Source organism: Chiloscyllium plagiosum, chromosome 2, assembly GCF_004010195.1.
Source record: "Chiloscyllium plagiosum isolate BGI_BamShark_2017 chromosome 2, ASM401019v2, whole genome shotgun sequence".
Lineage (NCBI taxonomy): Eukaryota > Metazoa > Chordata > Chondrichthyes > Orectolobiformes > Hemiscylliidae > Chiloscyllium > Chiloscyllium plagiosum.
Window position 1 is genome coordinate 143,847,293 of NC_057711.1, and position 19,335 is coordinate 143,866,627.

A 19,335-nucleotide genomic window follows, 5' to 3' on the forward strand; every position below is an offset into this window, starting at 1 on the left:
GGGTGGCATTCACCAGCTGCTAGGGTGTGATGGGAAAATGACCAACTTTGTTGCAGGATGGTGGCTTATCTACAAAGTTACCTTCCACAAAGCTGGCTGGTATTGTACCACACTGCAGGGTAATAAAGAGTTTGCAGCTCATTGACTCTTAAGAGCAGCAGATCAGAAGTGAGTGTCAGAGGCAGGCACTGAGAAGTTGTGAAACCTGTTTGACTTCAAACAGATTTTAATCCTACTCAAAAACACAGCAGACTGTTATCTGAATCATTCCATTCAGATCCACCCATATCCCAATAATTTAGATCCACCCATTCCAATAATGTACATCAGCAATGTTTTTCATCCACTCCCAGCAATATTTCAGATTCCTCCCACCAACCCACACTATTATTTGAGCAAAATGTGATGGTTCTTCTTTGCTCTAAATGTGATAACTATTTCTGAAGTGCAGTGTCCTCTGGATGATTTCCAATGCATGACTCCCAGAGGGAGTCTCCTCAACCTGTGGACAGCAAATAAAAAAGGTTGCCTGCTTTCCCATTGAATGAAATATCATGTTCCCCATTCCCACAAGACTCCTCACTGATAGCACGCATACTGTTACATATCAGCCTCGATGTTGAGGCACATTTCATATTTGCAATTATATCAAAATTGGTATAGAACAGTAGAGCACAGGAATGGGCCATTCAGTCCACTATGTTGTGCCAAACATGACAAATTAAACTCATCTCTTCTGCCTGCCCTTGGTCCATTTCCTTCCATTTCTACCGTATTCATATGCTTCTCCAAAAGTCCCTTTGAATGCCCCTATTGTATCTGCCTGCACCACTACCCCTCGCAGCACATTCCAGACTCCTACCACTAAAACAAAACTTGCCTCTTACATTCTCCTTTGATCTGAGAATATAAATTATTCCATACTCATAAATTAGTGATCAACAGTGGACAACGAAGAAGGTTATCTAATATTGCAAACAGATCTTGATCAATTGTGTCAATGGGCTGAAGAGTGGTAAATGGAGTTTAATTTGGATAAATGGGAGGTGTTGCATTTTGCTAAAACAAACAAAGTCAAGAGTTATACGATTAAAAGTTCGGCTTTGGGCAGTGTTGTTGAACAGAGTGGCATAGGGGTTCAAGTACATAACTCTTTGATGTTTGCATCACCTTCAGAAAGGGTGGTTAAGAAGACATTTGTCTTCATTGCTCAGACCTTTGAGTATAGGAGTTGGAAGGTAATGTTGAGGTTGTACATGACATTGGTGAGGCCTTTTCTGGAGTACTCTGTCCAGTTCTGGTCTCCCAGCTATAAAAAATATTATTAAATTGGAGAGGGTTCAGAAGAAGTTTACCAGGATGTTGCTGGGAATGGCAGGGTTGAGTCATCAGGAGAGGCTGGATAAGCTTGGACTTTTTTCACTGGAGCGTAGAAGGTTGAGAGGTAACGTGAGTTTTGTAAAATAATGAGGGGTTATAGATACGCTGAATGGCAAATGTCTTTTCCCAAGAGTGGATGGGGTATTTCAAGACGAGGGGGCATATTTCAGGTGAGAGGAGAAATATTTAAGACGACATGAGGGGCACTGTTTTGTTTTAAACACAGTGTGGTTCACGTATGGAATGAATTTCCAGAGGAAGTGATGGATGCAGGTACAGCAACAACAACATTTAAAAGACATTTAGATAAGTACATGAAAAAGAAATGTTTGGAGGGATATGGACCAAGCGCAGGTAGGTGGGACTAGTTTAGTTGGGATTATGGTTAGCATGGACTGGTTAGACTGAAGGGTCTGTTTCATGCTGTATGACTCTTAATTAATTAATGTGAAAACTATTGAGGATGCTTGTTAAATTCAATGCTGGACCTGCACCTACCAGCAGAACTCTCCAAATGGGGTCAAATTTCCTTTAAGAAGCTCCCAAGTACGATTTGATTTGAAAATTGCAAGACCATAAGTTGGGAAATTAATTGGGGGGGGGAGTGAAGAAGAGAGTTCAGTTTGAATGGCCTCCCCTTGTGTTCTGTCCTCAAAATAGGATTGGAAGCTGTTTTGCCTCGTTATAACAGGTGGAACTGCCAACCCTGTTTTAATTGGGGTTTACTAGAGGTGCCCAAATTGTCTGTCTAATTTCTGTATGAGGCCTATTTCTTGTGTAAAACCATAATACATAGGACCCCCAATACCATTCAAGGTGACGCAGTGGCTCGGTTTCGAGAGGAATTGAATTGAAGAGCAGGGAGGTTCTGCTGCAATTGTACAAGGTGTTGGTGAGGTCACATCTGGTGTATTGTGCGCAGTGCTGATCTCTCTAATTGAGGAGAGATATACTGGCTTTGGAAGCAATGCAGAGGAGGTTCACCAGGTTAATACAGGAGGAGGGTGTTACCCTATGAGGAAACATTGAGCTGCGTGGGACTGTACTTGCTAGAATTTAGAAGAACATAGAGCAACACAACAGTACCAGCCTTTTGGCCCTCGATGTTTTGCCGCCCTTTTATCCTACTCTAAAGATCAAACTAACCTACATACCCTTCATTACACTACCTATCCAAGAGTCACTTAAATGTCCCTGATGTATCTGACTCTAGAACCACCACTGGCAGTGCATTTCACACATCTACAACTCTGTGTAATGAACTGATCTCTGACATTTCCCCTAAACCTTCCTCCAATCATCTTAAAATTGTCCCCCCTTGGGATAGTCATTTCCACCCTGGGAAAGTATCTCTGGCTATCCACTCTATCTGTGCCTCTCATCATCTTGTACACCTCTATCAAGTCACTTCTCATTCTCCTTCGCTCCAACGAGAAAAGCATTAGCTTCCTCAACCTCTCTTCATAAGACATGCCGTCCAGTCCAGGCAGCCTCCTGGTAAGTCTCCTCTGCACCCTGTCTAAAGCTTCCACATCCTTTCTATAATGGGACGACCAGAACTGAACACAATATTCCAAATGCGGTCTAAACAGGGCTCTGTAGAGCTGCAGCATAACCTCGCAACTCTTAAACTCAATCCCCCTGATAATGAAAGCCAACACACCATACACCTTCTCAACAACCCTAACAACTTGGGTGACTGAGGGATCTATGGACATGGACCCCAAGATCCCTCTGCCTCCACACTGCCAAGAATCCTGCCTTTAACCCTGTAATCTGCATTCCAATTGGACCTTCCAAAATGAATCACTTCACACTTTTCCAGGTTGAACTCCATCTGCCATTTCTCAGCCCAGTTCTGCCTCCTGTCAATGTCCCGTTGCAACCTACAACAGCCCTCCACATGATCCACCACACCAACAACTTTCATGTCATCGGCAAACTTACTAACCCACCCTTCTACTTCCTTATCCGAATCATTTGTGAAAATCACAGAGCAGAGGTCCCAGAACCGATCCCTGCGGAACACCACTGATCACCAAGCTCCAGGCTGAACACTTTCCATCTACCACTATCCTCTATCTTCTATGGGGCAGCCAATTCTGTACAGATTTCACTGTATCCCATGCCTCCTTACTTTCTGAATGAGCCTACTGTGGGGAACCTTATCAAACACCTTGCTAAACATCCATGTACACCACATCCATTACTCTAACTTCAATGTGTCTTGTTAAATCCTCAAAGAATTCAGTAAGGTTTGTGAGGCACGACCTGACCCCCTCAAAACCATACTATCAAACTACAGTTTTCCAAGTAGTCATAAATCCTACCTCTCAAAATCCTCTCCAATAATTTTCCTACTGCTGACACAAGACTGATTGGTCTGCAGCTCCCAGGATTATCCCTATTCCCTTTCTTGAACAAGGAAATAACATTTGTCACCTCCAATTATCTGGCAGTACTCCAGTGGACAGTGAGGACGCAAAAGTCATCTCCAAAGACACAGCAATCTCTTCCCTCGCTTCCTGTAGTAACCTAGGTATATCCCGTCTGGTCCAGGGGATTTATCTAGCCCTTTGTTTCTTAATTTTCAGCACATTCTCCTCCTTAGCATCAACCTGGTCAAGCATGTCAGTCTGTTCACGCTGTCCTCTCACACGTCAAGGTCCCTCTCAATAGTGAATACTGAAGCAAAGTATTCATTAAGGATCTCCCCTACTTCCTCAGACTGTAATTCCCTCTCCCCCAATTAAATACTTACACCTACCGTCTGCTCCTATGCCTCTCCATGAATATAGTAAAGGTCAGGGAGTTGTGTCACGACAATTGGACATCTGGCAAGATTCGTTGCCAAGTATCAAACCCAATGTGGCCTCCCCTCTATTCGGCCTATCTACATATTGCATCAGGAACCCTTCCTAGACACACCTGACAAAAGCTTCTGCATCCAAACTATTTGAACTAAGGAGGCTCCAATCAATATTAAGGAAGTTAAAGTCACCCATGACAACAGCCCAGTTACTTCTGCACCTTTCCAGATTGAACTCCATCAGCCACTTCTCAGCCCAGTTCTGCATCCTGTCAATGTCCTGCTGCAACCTTGGTCACATCATGATAGTTTGAAATACTGATCCATGCTCTAAGTTCATCACCCTTACTCCTAATACTTCTTGCGTTGAAATAGACACCCAACATCCCTCCTCTGATTGTCTGCACGCTGTATCTGACTGTTCACTACCTACTCCATCATCTGATCTGTAGCTCCGTTTCCCAACCCCTGCCTATCTAGTTTAAACCCTCCCGAAGAGCTCTAGCAAACCTCCTGGCCAGGATATTGGCGCCCTCCAGTTCAGGTGCAGCCTGTCCTCGTACAGATCCCACCTTCCCTGGAATATATCCCAATGATCCACATATCTGAAACCCTCCCTCCTACACCTGCAGCAATGTGTTCATCTGCACTCGCTTTCTGTTCCTAGCCTCACTAGCCCGTGGCACCTGGAGCAATCCTGAGATTACTACTCTGCTTGTCCTGCCTTTTAGCTTCCAACCTAACTCTCTATATTCTCTTATCCGGTTCTCAGTCCTTTCCCTACCTATGTCATTGGTACTGAGGTGTACCATGACTTCTGGCTGCTCTCCCTCCCCCTTAAGAATCCTGTAGACTCCATCGAGATATCCCTCACCCTGTCACCATGGAGGCGGCATACCACTTGCAGTCTCATTTGCAACCACAGAATCTCCTGTCTGTTGCTCTCACCATGAGAATGAAGGGGGGATCTTATAGAAACATACAAAATTATGAACATGAGAGATAAGATAGAGGCAAACAAGTTGTTTCCACTGGTGGATGAGACTCTGACTTGACATGGCCTCAAGATTAAGGGGAGTAGATTTAGGACAGAGATGAGGAGGAACTGCTTTTCCCAGAGAGCAGTAAATCTATGGAATTGTCTGCCCAAGGAAGCAGTCGAGACAGTTTCATTAAAAATATTCAAGACCCAGTTGCGTGGTAAGGGAATTAAGGTTAACAGGGATAATGCAGGTGGGAGGAGCTGAGATGATGAATAGATCAACCATGACCTTAATGAATGGTGGAGCAGGTTCGACAGGCCAAATGGCCTACTCCTGCTTCTATTACTGTGATGATACTATGATTACTACCTCACAGTACCAGGGACCTGAGTTTGATTCCAGCCTTGGGCAACTGTCTGTGTGGAGTTTGCATGTTTTTCCCGTGTCTGTGTGGTTTCCTCCAGGTGCTCCAGTTTCCTCCCACAGTCCAAGGATGTGTAGTTTGGATGGATTGTCCATGCTAAATTGTCCGTAGTGTCCAGAGATGTGCAGGTTAGGTGGATCAGCCTTGGGAAATGTCAGGTTACAGGGGTAGGGTTGGTCTGGGTGGGCTGCTCTTCGAAGGGTCGGTCTGGACTCAATGGGTCAAGCGGCCTGCTTCCATACTGTAGGGATTGTATAATACCATGATACGTAGGAATTATTTTCCAGTGGAAACTCTGGTAAATTCCACAGGTGATAGAGAGAGAAGAGGCTGCACAGGAAAGCTTGGCTATGGACCATGAGCTGGAATGTGGGACAGGTGTAAATTTAACTAGGCAAAAAAGTGAGGAATGCAGATGCTGGAGATCAGAGTCTAGATTAGAGTGGTGCTGGAAAAGTACAGCAGGTCAAACAGCATCCGAGGACCAGGAAAATTGACATTTCGGGCAAAAACCTTTCATTCCTGTTGAAGAGCTTTTGCCCAAAATGTCGATTTTCCTGCTCCTCGGATGCTGCCTGACCTGCTGTGCTTTTGCAGCACCACTCTAATCTAGAGGGGTGTAAGTTTAGTGTAGTATTGTTGGCGCATACTCTATAGGTTGAAGGGCCTCTTCTGTACGATATGAATCTGCAAAAAAGCATATTTCCAATTAGTTTGTGGTTTCAGTTAGGAGTAAGGCCAGCTCCCTTGCAAATTGACCAAAGTACATTTTCTTTAAAGTAGGAGAGGTAAATAAGGGTCATTAAGCCAAGTCCTTTCGAATTTTAAACTGAAGTATGGCAGAGTGAACAGTGTAAGGGTTAACACCCATTACTGTGGGAGCTTTAGAATTCCATACTCAGCAAGCGTGACCTAAGCTCTAGTTTCCTCACAGCTTGGATTAGAAACACCAAGCTGTTATTTACAACATGACTAGGATCCACAACCGTCTGCTCCTTTGACAGGAAGGCAGTGAGTTGGGGGCAGGGGTAGATTCTCTTTATTTGCCTGCTTTATATAAGATCAATATTTATTGGGCCAGTTACATTGCAGGTTCTGGAATCCAACTATATTACATTGGAACGGCTATTTAACAGTTTTAAAACTGGAGGTTCTCACCAAAATTAGAAGTTTGGTGCAGAATATGTTGGAATGTATTTGACAAGCTAAGGTTTAGCATCAGCCTTGGGTCAGTGATAGTAGTCTCATCTTCAAGGTTTGAGTACACAAACTGATACTCCATTACAGCAGTACAGTATTGAGGGAGGGCTGCATTGTAAGAGACAAGATACTAAACTGTCTGTTCAGATGTTTGCAAAAGATCAGTTGACATTGCGCAAAAAAAAAGGACAGAGGATTCCCTCAGTATCCTGGCCATCCCTCGATCAACATCACAAAAAAAACAGTACAGCTGATGTGTTGTTTGGGGATTTTGGAACAGATACATTGTTTGCTGATTTTGGAACAGATATATTGTTTGCTGCACTTCTCAGTATCACCAATGACTGAGCTTCAAAAGGTTTTGTAGAATTCCATGAAAACATGACAAGGTGCTGCGTGATTCTGAGCTTCTTTTCATTGTCTATTTATAACTGCAGCTTCTGGAAATCACCTTGAACTGGAAATTCTGGGAGTGGTCTCCTAATTTTTGTGCAAGTATGTTCATGTGATTTCTCTGGGGTTCCAGCCAGTCTCTAGGTAAAGTTACAGTAGGATATCGCATCAGCCACCAAACCTCTAGGTCTTGACATTTGCTATCTGTTGCTGTTCTGAAATGATACAGAATTAGGAATCATAGGTGATACTTTAAAATAAAAGTCATTGAAATATTCTGCACACTAACAAAGTTATCTCACATTCCTGACACACTGACAAGGGTGAAAATCATCAAATTCCACATTTCAGTCATACTGGAAAAAAGGTAGCATTTGGATAGCGAGTTTTGAGAAGATTTGTAGCTCACGTTGAGGTTCTGGATGTAGGTTTGCTCGCTGAGCTGGAAGATTCGATTTCAGATGTTTCATCACCATACTAGGTAACATTTTCAGTGAGCCTCTGAATGAAGCACTGGTGGCGTAGCCCGCTTTCTATTTAGAATATATGGAAAGGGGGCTACACCACCAGTGCTTCATTCAGAGGCTCACTGAAGATGTTACCTAGTATGGTGATGAAACATCTGAAAGTGAACCTTCCAGCTCAGCGAGCAAACCTACATCCAGTAGCATTTGGATATTTGGAGATGAAACAAAAGAGTGGAAAGAAATGGAACAGTGAGAGTGAGGGACAGAGAGCAACGCATTTATACAGCAAAAAGAAAGAAAATTGCACATGATGGAAATAAGAAACAAAAACAAATTGCTCAGCGGGTCTGGTAGCATCTATGGAGAGAAATCAGTTAATGTTTCAGGTCCAGTTACCTCCATAGTTGCTGCCAGATCTTTCTGCTTTTATTTGGCATCGCTATAGTACCTTTTACAACTTTTAGGATATCTCAAATTACTTTGCACACATTTGAAATGTAATTAATGTTACAAGGTGTCTCAAACACCAGAGTGAAAATAAGCATAAAAATCTATATTTTTCAATGATATTGTTGGATAAATATCAGGCAGGATATAGAGAAGCGATTCAATTTTTCTTTGAAATAACATCAGCTCCAAGAAACTGACATCATTTCTATCAATGTATTATTGCCTTAATCTATACATTTAAGTGCAGTACTATATGCACAAATCTCTGGTTTGGGAAATAACATTCCAACCCAGAGATAATAGAATCACCACTAAGCTGAAAATAGTAGTGTCAGGCTTCCAAAGGTCCCAGTAAATAAGCATACGAAAACCAATTCCGGGTCTTTAGAATAGACACCTCCTCAATCTGGATGCAAAAGGCTAAGAACAGAATTGATTGAGCATATGTATAACACACAGTAATAATTTCCACCGTCATAACTTTGCAGAAGCAGTGAAATGTCTCAAAAAATAAACAGATTGTATGTCCTGAAGAAAATCAAACACTGAATAATGAAAGGGAGAGAATAAAGGCTATAATAATAGGGAATGAGCAGATGACTAGATGTAGTGTTCAATGAAGGAAGACTCAAAGATTTAGTGAAAGTGCAGGATGCAATCTCTGGAGTGTTTACAATTAATGAATTGGCATCAGGAAGATGGTGCAGTCCACATTAAAGAAAACAGGCACTGTAAGCTGCGTTAAGAGCTTTAAAGCTAAAATAAGAGGAGAAGATCATGGTTTAAGAATGATAATGTAGAAACGGTGCATTGGATGAAAGGAAGCCAGGGGAGCTTGGGGAAGCTGAGGTTATAGAATTTTATGATTCAGCGGTCTAGAAATTTCATAGAATCCCTACGTGTGGAAGCAGGGATGATCATTTTGGCTCATTGAAGAGCATCCCACCCAGACCTATCCGGTCCCCGAAATGCTGCATTTCCCACGGCTAATCCGCCTAACTACACAGCCCTGGACACAACTGGCAACTTAGCATCACCCATCCACCTAACCAGACCTGCTGAGATCTGAAATTGCTGGAAAACTCAGCGGCTCTGGCAAAAACAATTGTTGAAACGAAGGGCTTTAACTATGAGTTAGGTCCCTTATGTGCATAATCCAAAGGGGACCAACAACTCTGAGACATGAGCTCAGCCCAACTTTTTGCTGTTTTCCCCTCAGTATGGTGGGAAGTACGTGCTTTTCGCGGGAAAATGCATTACTCCCCATCTTAATGGGTCCTTTAGTTACCAAGGGTTAGCTTCTGACCTATTGTTAGTGCACCTAAAACGCCAACTTTGGAAAAAGATAGAAGCCAGTATTACTCACTTTTATATCCTAAAACTACCGAACTACATCCCACTGAAACTGCAGGCGAATGTTTTGGGACAAAATTACAAAGTTGCTGTCAGGGTTACATAGAGGGTACCGCACAGAAACGCAGTTGCTGCTCATATTCCACAGTTTCTCACCCCCCACAACACAACATGTAGGCTGTTTGTGAAGCTGTGAAGTGTAAATAGTTTTATTTCTCTCTTGCTTTTTGCATTTGTTTTTAAAAAAAATTAGATATTTTTTAACAAAACCAGTTCTGAGGAAGGGTCACTAGACCCGAAACCTTAACTCTTGACTTCTCCCCACATATGCTGCCGCGTTTTTCCAGCGATTTCTGTTCTTGTTTCTGACGTTCAGCAGCCGTAGTTCTTTCGGTTTTTATTTAGAGATTTTACCAAAGAGTGTACAAGAAAATGTAGTGCAGCAGTGTTTTGGAGTGGAGTGGTTGAAAGAGAGTGCGAGATTTGCTTGCTGTGGGTTAGTCAGTCTTTGAGCATTTACACATACAGCTGACATCTGTGATGTGGGATCTCACATCTGTTAACTAAACTGAATACGAGGGGAATGTTGAAGTGTTTAATATCTGTCTGCAATGTGGCACAGATTAGTTGAACTTTAAACCGATGGTATGCGTTAACTTGTGAAGATGGTGTATTTTGCCACTTCAGAAAATGTAAAGAGAATCTTTTCTTTTCTCCTTCCACCGACAGATACGTTCAGTGGGTAACTTTGTGGATGGCCCTCAGGCAGACCAGATGGAACAGGAAAGAGTCGGTCATGTCGAGGACAAGGGGCTGAGTCCAGTACTACCGATCCATTATCACTCTCCTGAGCAGCACACAGAGAAAGGGGAGAACGGAAGAGAGGTGCAGCAACACCAGTTCAATGGAGACTGCAAATGGGACGGTGTGAGAAGCAACTCAGCAGCGGGTCACGCTCAGGAAATCTCGGAAAACTGTGACAGCCCCCGGCCTCAGCAGGAAAAGCTCGGCGTCCCCAACGGCGGCGTGAAACATGTCCTGGCCGAGCCTTCAGCAGCAGGGCTCCAACATTCAAAGAAAATGAAGCTGGAGGAGGAGGAGGAGGAGCCGGCTGCTGGGAATCCGGACGCGGACAAGCAGCGGGCCGAACCGAAAGGGCGCAGCCGGGTCCCGGGGGAGGTGCAAGGGCAGAGCTGGCCGGGTGAGCCCCCGGCCCCAGCGAGCAGCAGCAGCATGCACAAGAGGGTCAGCCCCAGCTACAAGAACGGGGACGTGCTCTCTCTGCTGGGGGGCAAGCCACTTCCAAACGGTGCTACGGGTTGCACTGACACCCAGCAGCAGCAGCAGCAGGAGGAGGAGGAAGGGGGTGACCTCAGGGACAACCCCGTGCCTGTATGGGGCTACCCCGGGTACCTGCTGGGAGTCAGCTCGGAGCAATGCAGCAGGAGCAGGAGGGGGCCAGAGGCTGGAGCCGAGCTCTCCGGGAACAGGGCTCAGAGCAGGAGCGAGGGAGCCGGGCAGCGTCCCCCGGGGCTCCCCGACCGCTGTTTACATCCTCAGAGCGGCCCCGCCCGGCTCCAGGAGCCCGGAGCCGCGCGAATCGGTGCTACAGGCGGCCCGGGGCTCGCTCGCGGCTTGCCCGAGAACGGGGCGCCTCCCCGCGGGCAGTGGGCGTCCCCGGCGCTCCGACCCCCAGCCCAGGGCGGGTCCTGCCCGGAGCTGCAGGGAGCCGACTCACGGCAGTACCGGCTGCTGCTGGAGCAGCTGCGGCGGCTGGAGGAGGAGGAGGAGGAGGAAGAGAGCCGCCCCCGCTCGCTCCCCCAGCCGGAGGCAGCGGTGAAAGCCCGAGCCCAGTCCTGGCGTATCCCCCTGAACCCCGAGCAGCAGCAGCAGCGAGCAGTGCCAGAGCAAGGGCTCGCCCCCAGCCTTTGCTGCCGCAGCCCCATGCCAAATCTCCAGGGTGACACCCACCGCTACCAGCAACACTGTGTCCAGCTCAGCCTGGAAAACCCACTGTCCCACCCAACCCAGAAACAAAACGACCCCCTTTACAGTGCCCACCGCAACAGTCCCCTTCATCATAGAAGGCCCATAGAGTCCAAACTCAGCCCCACTCACTGCAGCACTCCTGAGGGGGCAGGCTCCTACAGGGCGGGCAGCACTACCATCCCGAGCCCTCAGCTGCCCAACAAAGCCAGCAGTTCGCCACCGGTCCAGTACGCTCAGCGTGGCGCAGGACCAGTCCAGCAACCCAAGCAGCAGGTACACCACATGTCTGTCATCCAGCAGCCACACTCACAGGGACAGGCTGAATTGATCGCGCTGGCTAGTGCCCCCAGGAGCGAGCAAGGCCCTTCGGTCCCTCAGTCCAACCCCACGAAGGAGCAAGTGCCCCAGGCTTCGCAAAGCCCTCAGTGCCCAGCCAGCATCCAGAAGGAAGAGGAGTCCCACACAAACGCAGCACTTAGAGCTCATCTATTCCAACAGCAAGAGCTTCAAAGGAGAATGTACCTACGAAGAATGCAGGATCTCAAAGGAATTCAGAAGCTAATCAAGGTTGAGAAAGAATCTCCGACAGCCCCCTCCACAACAGCAGCCAGTGCCCAGTTGAAAGACGACCCAGAGATATTGAACCTTATTAAACAGCAGAGCCAGCAATTCAGCTGTGACCACCAGAAACAAGAGAGGAGCATCATTGAAGCACTGGAACAGCGCTTTAAAGAATACCAGCTCTCTTCACCCTTTGACCAACAACCTTCCGTCATCAAATCACCCAAGCAAGTGAAGGTGGAAACCTCAGGATCTGTCACTATTTTGTCTGCCACTACAGACTTAGAGTCAGATATTGGTGGTGACTGCACTTCGGCACTACAAACCAGTTCATCTACTGAAGCCACGCCTACTAAAAGACGGCCAGGATCCACACTGAGTAATTTTTTAGAGTCCCCCTTGAAATATTTGGACCCCCCGATCAAAAGCTTACTGGACACCCCGAAAAAGACACAGTATGATGTCCCAGCATGCAGTTGTGTTGGTAAGTCCTGTCATTTTGCTGCTTTGTATAGCTTTTCACTGGCAGAGGTCAGCTACAGAAGCACAATATATCGACAAAAACATTTTCCACAGCTACTATCAGAGACATGGCCTTAAAGAGAAAAGTTCAATATTTTTATAATAACAGTTAAACCTCACCACTATAACTTATCACCCTAATGCGATCTTTTCCTCCTCTTTTGGATAATCAATATCAAAGTTTCTGTTTACAGCATTCCCAATGTTAATGGAAAAGTTCTACATGACCCAGGGCCTTGGTAACAGCACACTTCAGTAGAGCCATAAAGATGTACAGCATGGAAACAGACCCTTTGGTCCAACCCGTCCATGCTGACCAGACATCCCAACCCAATCTAGTCCCACCTGTCAGCACCCGGCCCATATCCCTCCAAACCCTTCCTAGTCATATACCTTCCAGATGCCTCTGCCACTTCCTCTGGCAGCCCATTCCATACACGTACCACCCTCTGCGTGAAAAGGTTGCCCCTTAGGTCTCTTATGTCTCTCCCCTCTCACCCTAAACCCATGCCCTCCAGTTTTGAACTCCCCAACCCCAGGGAAGAGACGTTACCTTGTACTTGGTTTGATCTCCTTTCCTAAGGAAGGATAAATCTGCCTTAAAGTGTGTGTAACAGTAGAGAACTTAATTCCTGGGTTGAGGAGAATTGTCCTATGAAAAGATTAAATAGATGAGGCCCATATTGCCTGGATTTTAAAAGAATCATAAAATTTTTAAGGGGCTTGACCACTAAATGTTGAAGGATATTTTCCCTGGCTGCAGTGTCCGGATAAAAGTACATTCTGGAATAAGGGAATAGCCATTTCAAATTCAGATGAATAATGTTTCAATCAGTTGTGATGTTTGGAATTTTCTATTGCAGAGAGCTGAGAATACTCAGTCATTGAGATATTCAAAGACAACAGGTCAATAGATTTTTGGATACTAAAGAAAATCAGACACCTAGTGCCAGTTTGGGAAGATGGATTTGAGTTATTGGATCACACATTAGCTTAATAAATGGTGAAGAAGAAGGGCTACTCCAACTCCTAGTTAGCATACTCACCTGAGTGTTTGCAGGCTGGCATAGTTGACCATACCTTGTTTGAATGCATGGTAAATGACTTGGATTCCTTTCTTATATCTGATGTCATGTATTAACTTAATCAACTTTATAAATGAGCACTACCAGTGCAGCGAGGTTGTTGTTGGTAGCAATAAAGAAAAATGAAAGATCTTGCCAAAAGCGGGAGAGAATCTCAATTGTTACAGCCTGGAGGAAGTTACTTTCTTATCAACAATTTCTTCAGAGCAAGAACACAGAGGTTACAATGTGACAGAGCATAGAAGGTGGCCCATTGTGGTTGCTCTTTGATAAAAGAATCCAATAATGCCACCTCTTTTCCTACACACACACACACAGTCTGTTTGAGAATTACTAATGAATCTGCTTCCACCAAACATGACTCTGGGTGAGAATAGAGTGACAGGTTTTGGTATTGAGTGGAGGTGTACAACCTTTCACGAGAATGATAGAAAGTGAATAATTCTGTGCCACCATCATCCCTCCCCCAAAGTCCACAGGGAACCAAATTCTCAGCGTTAAGAAATGTTACAGAAGTGAGACTTGCAGTGAGAGAATGAAAGGAACCTTGAACTTACAGCAACAGGATAAACGCTGCCAGCTGTTAAAATCTAAGCCTTAATTGCTGAACATAAGTTACAAAGGATACCTGGGAAAGGATGCCAAGATTGAATAACTAATTTCCTCCCAATTGACCTGATCCACTAGTGGGAGATGATTTAGTGACCACACTCCCACAAGACTGAGCAATGATTGCATGGTAATGTTATACAGCTGGAGTATATTGGAGAGCTCTGGGCCTCCCTCCAGTGGCTAGGAATTGCTACAGTGATGTTTCATTACACTGTGCTCCATCATTACCAGAGAAAAGTATCACCAGATCAAAGGCTGAGAGAGAACTAGCCTACTCAAAATCAGGTACAAGAAGGAGAGGGCAACAGGTAGAGGTACCACCATTAACGCACATAGTTAATGAGGTTACAGATTACTAAAGTAAGCTTCTCTGAGACAGTGCTTGGAATTAGAATGTGGAAAGAAAAGTTGAAGAGGCTGAGACATAGTTTAGTCGTGGTTCTTGGAATTCAGGGGTGAATGTGTGTACAGGGCTTACTGAGGATTAGGACTCAGGAGCAGGAATACAATTTGGCCATTCAGCCAATCAGGCCCTCTATCGTTAACATTAGGGGCGGCACAGTGGCTCAGTGGTTAGCACAACTGCCTCACAGCACCAGGGTCCCAGGTTCAATTCCAGCCTTGGGCGACTGTCTGTGTAGAGTTTCCTCCAAACCCTTCCTATTTATATACCCATCCAAATGCCTCTTAAATGTTGCAATTGTACCAGCCTCCACCACATCCTCTGGCAGCTCATTCCATACATGTACCAACCTCTGCGTGAAAAAGTTGCCCCTTACATCTCTTTTATATCTTTCCCCTCTCACCCTATGCCCTCTAGTTCTGGGCTCCCCAACCCCAGGGAAAAGACTTTGCCTATTTATCCTATCCTGGGCTCCCCAACCCCAGGGAAAAGACTTTGCCTATTTATCCTATCCATGCCCCTCATAATTTTCTATAAGGTCACCCGTCAGCCTGTGACGCTCCAGTGAAAACAGCCCCAGCCTGTTCAGCCTCTTCCTGTAGGTCAGATCCTCCAACCCTGGCAACATCTTTGTAAATCCTTTCTGAACCCTTTCAAGTTTCACAACGTCTTTCTGATAGGAAGGAGACCAGAATTGCACACAATATTCCAACAGTGGCCTAACCAATGTCCTGTACAGCAGCAACATGATCTCCCAACTCCTGTACTCAATACTCTGACCAATAAAGGAAAACATACCAAACGACGCCTTCACTACCCTATCTACCTGTGACTCCGCTTTCAAGGAGCTATGAACCTGCACTCCAAGGTCTCTTTTTTTTTTTAGATTAGATTCCCTACAGTGTGGAAACAGGCCCTTTGGCCCAATAAGTCCACACCGACCCTCCAAAGAGTAACCCACCACCCGACTAATGCACCTAACAACTATGGACAATTTAGCACAGGCAATTCACCTGACCTGCACATCTTTGGAATGGGGGAGGAAACCAGAGCACCCAGAGGAAACCCACTCAGACACAGGGAGAATGTGCAAACTCCACACAGACAGTCACCCAAGGCTGGAACCGAACCTGGGACCCAGGTGCTGTGAGGCAGCAGTGCTAGCCACTGAGCCACTGTGCCTGTGTTACTGTTGCTGGAATAGTAATCCAGAATCCCAGACTAATGTCCAAGAGAAATGGGTTCAAATCCCACTATGGCAAATGGTGAAATTTGAATCCAATATAATTTGGAATTAAGAGTCTAATAATGCTTGTTATAAATACCCATCTGGTTCACAAATGTCCTTTAAGGATTGAGATAGCTTTTAGCTATCCTTACCTACATTTTCCCCCAGACCAATAGCAATGTGATAAACTATTAACTGCCCTCTGAAATGGCCTAGCAAGCCGCTCAGTCCAAGAACAATAAAAATGGCAAATAAATACTGGTGTGACCAAGTGCTGATATATGGAATTGGGTTGGGCGGTACCATGTCATCCACCATGTTGGGTTGCCAGGGTTGGAGTGTTTGAGCTATAGGGAGAGGCTGAATATGCTGGGACTATTTTTCCTGGAGCATCGGAGGCTGTGGGGTGACCTTGTAAAGATTTATAAAATCTCTTTGTTCAGCAACACTCCCTAGGACCTTACCATTAAGTGTATAAGTCCTGCTGAGATTTGCTTTCCCAAAATGCAGCACCTCGCATTTATCTGAATTAAACTCCATCTGCCACTTCTCTGCCCATTGGCCCATCTGGTCCAGATCCTGTTGTAATCTGAGGTAACCCTCTTCGCTGTCCACTACACCTCCAAATTTGGTGTCATCTGCAAACTTACTAACTGTACCTCTTATGCTTGCATCCAAATCATTTATGTAAATGACAAAAAGTAGAGGGCCTAGCACCGATCCTTGTGGCACTCCACTGGTCACAGGCCAAAAGTCGGAAGGAAATGGGTCTGGGTGGGTTACGTTTCAGAGGGTCAGTGTGGACTGGTTGGGCCGAAGAGCCTGTTTCCACATTGTAGGAATCTAATTATTATCATGATTGAGAAAATTAATTTCACTTTGTCTCTACTTAAGTAGAATACCACATATGCTGAAACTGTGCCCCGAGTTTTAGATACCCTCACAAGGATAAACATCTTCTCATCATCTACCCTATCAAACCTCCTCAGGAACTTCAATGGAATTTCTCAGCCTTCTAAACTCCAGAAAGTAGTACTGCACCTTGTTCAACCTTTCTTCACAAGGTAAACCTTCACTGAACTGCCTCCCTTGTAAGCACATCCACCCTTTAACTACAAAGATGGAAATTGTACATAGTACTCTATATACAGCCTTGCTAATGCCCTGTACAGTTGTAGCAATACTTCCCTACTTGCATACTGTACTCTTGCCCCTGGGGGGGAAGCAAGGCAAAAATTCCATTTGCCTTCCCAATAAATGCTATAACTTTTTTGTGATTCACACATGAGGACCCAGATCTCTGTGTTGCAGCATTCTGCCATCTCTCTCCATTTAAATACTACTCTGCTTCTCTATTCTTCCTTCCAAAGTGAATAATGACACATTTTCCCATGTCAGACTCTGTCTTCCAAACTGTGGTCTATTTACATTATCAATCTATCTCCTTCTGCAGATTATTTATACACCCATCACAGCTTAACTTCCAACCTTCTTTGTATCATCAGATTTTGCTAAATATACCTGGTTCCTTCATCCAAATCATTAATATAGATTGTAGCAATTGAGGATCCAGTTCTGATCACTCTACACCTCACTAGTTACAGTTTGACATTGAAAATAGCACATTTTATACCAATCTTTTACTTTGTATTAGTCAATTGTCCATGCATATTAATATGTTACCCCATCATATTCTTATGTAACCTTTTTACGTAGCTTCATATTGAATGTCATTTTAAAATGTAAATACACAATATCTTTTGCATCCCCTTTATCCACATTGCTCAGTACGTCCTCAAGGAACTGATAAATTTATTAAATACAATTTCTCTTTCATAAAATCATCTTGACTCTGCTTTCGTTCTTGTATTAGATTCCTGCATTTCCCAATGACAGATTTTAGTCTAACTGGCCTAATGTTTCCTGCTTTTGGTGTATCCTACTTTTTTGAATAAGGGGCATTACATTTCCAGTTCTCCAGTTTTCTTGAATCTCTCAGAATCCACTGAATTTTGGAAGATTGCACACAACGTGCCCATTAGCTCTGCGGCCACTTCTTGCCCCTAAAGGACTTATTAGTCTTTACCCAACTGATTTGCCGAGTATTCTTTCTCTTGTGATAATGATCCTTCTCAGGATGGCAGCCAGTGACAAGTGGTGTTCTGCAAGGCTCAGTGTTGGGACCACAACTTTCACTTTATACATTAGTGATGTGGATGAAGGAACTGAGGGCATTTTGGCTATGTTTGCAGACAATACAAAGGCAGGCAGAGGGACAGGTAACATTGAGGAGGCAGGGAGGCTGCAGAAGAATTTGGACAGGTTAGGAGAGTGAGCAAAGAAGTGGCAAGTGGGAAAGTCTGAGATCATGCACTTTGGTAGGAAGAATAGAGGCATGGACTATTTTCTAAATGGGGAGAAAATTCAGAAGTCTGAAGTGCAAAGAGACTTGGGTACTCTCGTCCAGGATTTTCTCAAGGTAAACTTACAGGTTGAGTCCGTAGTCAGGAAGGCACATGCAATGATGGCATTTATTTTGAGAGGACTTGAATATAAAAGGAGGGATGTATTTCTGAGACTCTATAAAACTCTGGTCAGACCACATTCAGAGTTACTGTGTGCAGTTTTGGCCCCATATCTCAGGATGGATATACTGACCTGGAGCATGTTCAGAGGAGGTTCACCAGAATGGTCGCTGGAATGAAAAGCTTAACATAGGAAAAACGTTTGAGGACTTTGGGTCTGTACTTGGAGTTTAGAAGGATGAAAGGGGATCTGATTGCAACATACAGAATAGTGAATGACCTGGACAGAATAGATGTTGGGAAGATGGCTGGAGAGACTAGGACCCGAGGGCACAACCTTAGAGTAAAGGGAAGACCTTTTAGAATGGGGATAAGGAGAAACTTCTTCAGCCAGAGAGTGGTGAATCTATGGAATTCATTGCCACAGAAGGCTGTGGAGGCCAGGTCATTGAGTAAATTTAAGACTCAAGAACCTATCTATCTCAGAATCAAGGGATCAAGGGTTAGAACATAGAACATAGAACAATACAGCACAGAACAGGCCCTTCGGCCCACGATGTTGTGCCGAACTTCTAACCTAGATTAAGTACCCATCCATGTACCTATACAAATGCCGCTTAAAGGTCGCCAATGATCCCGACTCTACCACTCCCACGGGCAGCGCACTCCATGCCCCCACCACTCTCTGGGTAAAGAACCCACCCCTGACATCTCCCCTATACCTTCCACCCTTCACCTTAAATTTATGTCCCCTTGTAACACTCTGTTGTACCCGGGGAAAAAGTTTCTGACTGTCTACTCTATCTATTCCTCTGATCATCTTATAAACCTCGATCAAGTCACCCCTCATCCTTCGCCGTTCCAACAAGAAAAGGCCGAGAACTCTCAACCTAGCCTCGTACGACTTCCTCTCCATTCCAGGCAACATCCTGGTAAATCTTCCCTGCACCC

At 44.9% G+C, this 19,335-nt stretch overlaps 1 protein-coding gene and 1 long non-coding RNA gene across 5 annotated transcripts in view; one reads left to right on the forward strand and one right to left on the reverse strand.

Moving 5' to 3' along the window:
- The window catches only part of LOC122564906 (methylcytosine dioxygenase TET2-like), a 194,705-nt gene that overhangs the window by 98,851 nt on the left and 76,519 nt on the right, over positions 1 to 19,335 (forward strand). For all 4 annotated transcript variants that reach the window (XM_043720374.1, XM_043720365.1, XM_043720355.1 and 1 more), the window contains one exon: positions 10,189 to 12,493. In XM_043720374.1, the coding sequence (XP_043576309.1) occupies positions 10,234 to 12,493 (2,260 nt within the window). In that variant the 5' untranslated portion in view covers positions 10,189 to 10,233. The remainder of the gene's footprint in view (positions 1 to 10,188; positions 12,494 to 19,335) is intronic.
- Positions 6,828 to 10,266, reverse strand: LOC122564920. Its single transcript, XR_006316041.1, has 3 exons — positions 10,183 to 10,266; positions 7,183 to 7,188; positions 6,828 to 6,839 (listed from the first exon to the last, which is right to left on the reverse strand). It is a non-coding gene; the product is annotated as an uncharacterized LOC122564920 (long non-coding RNA).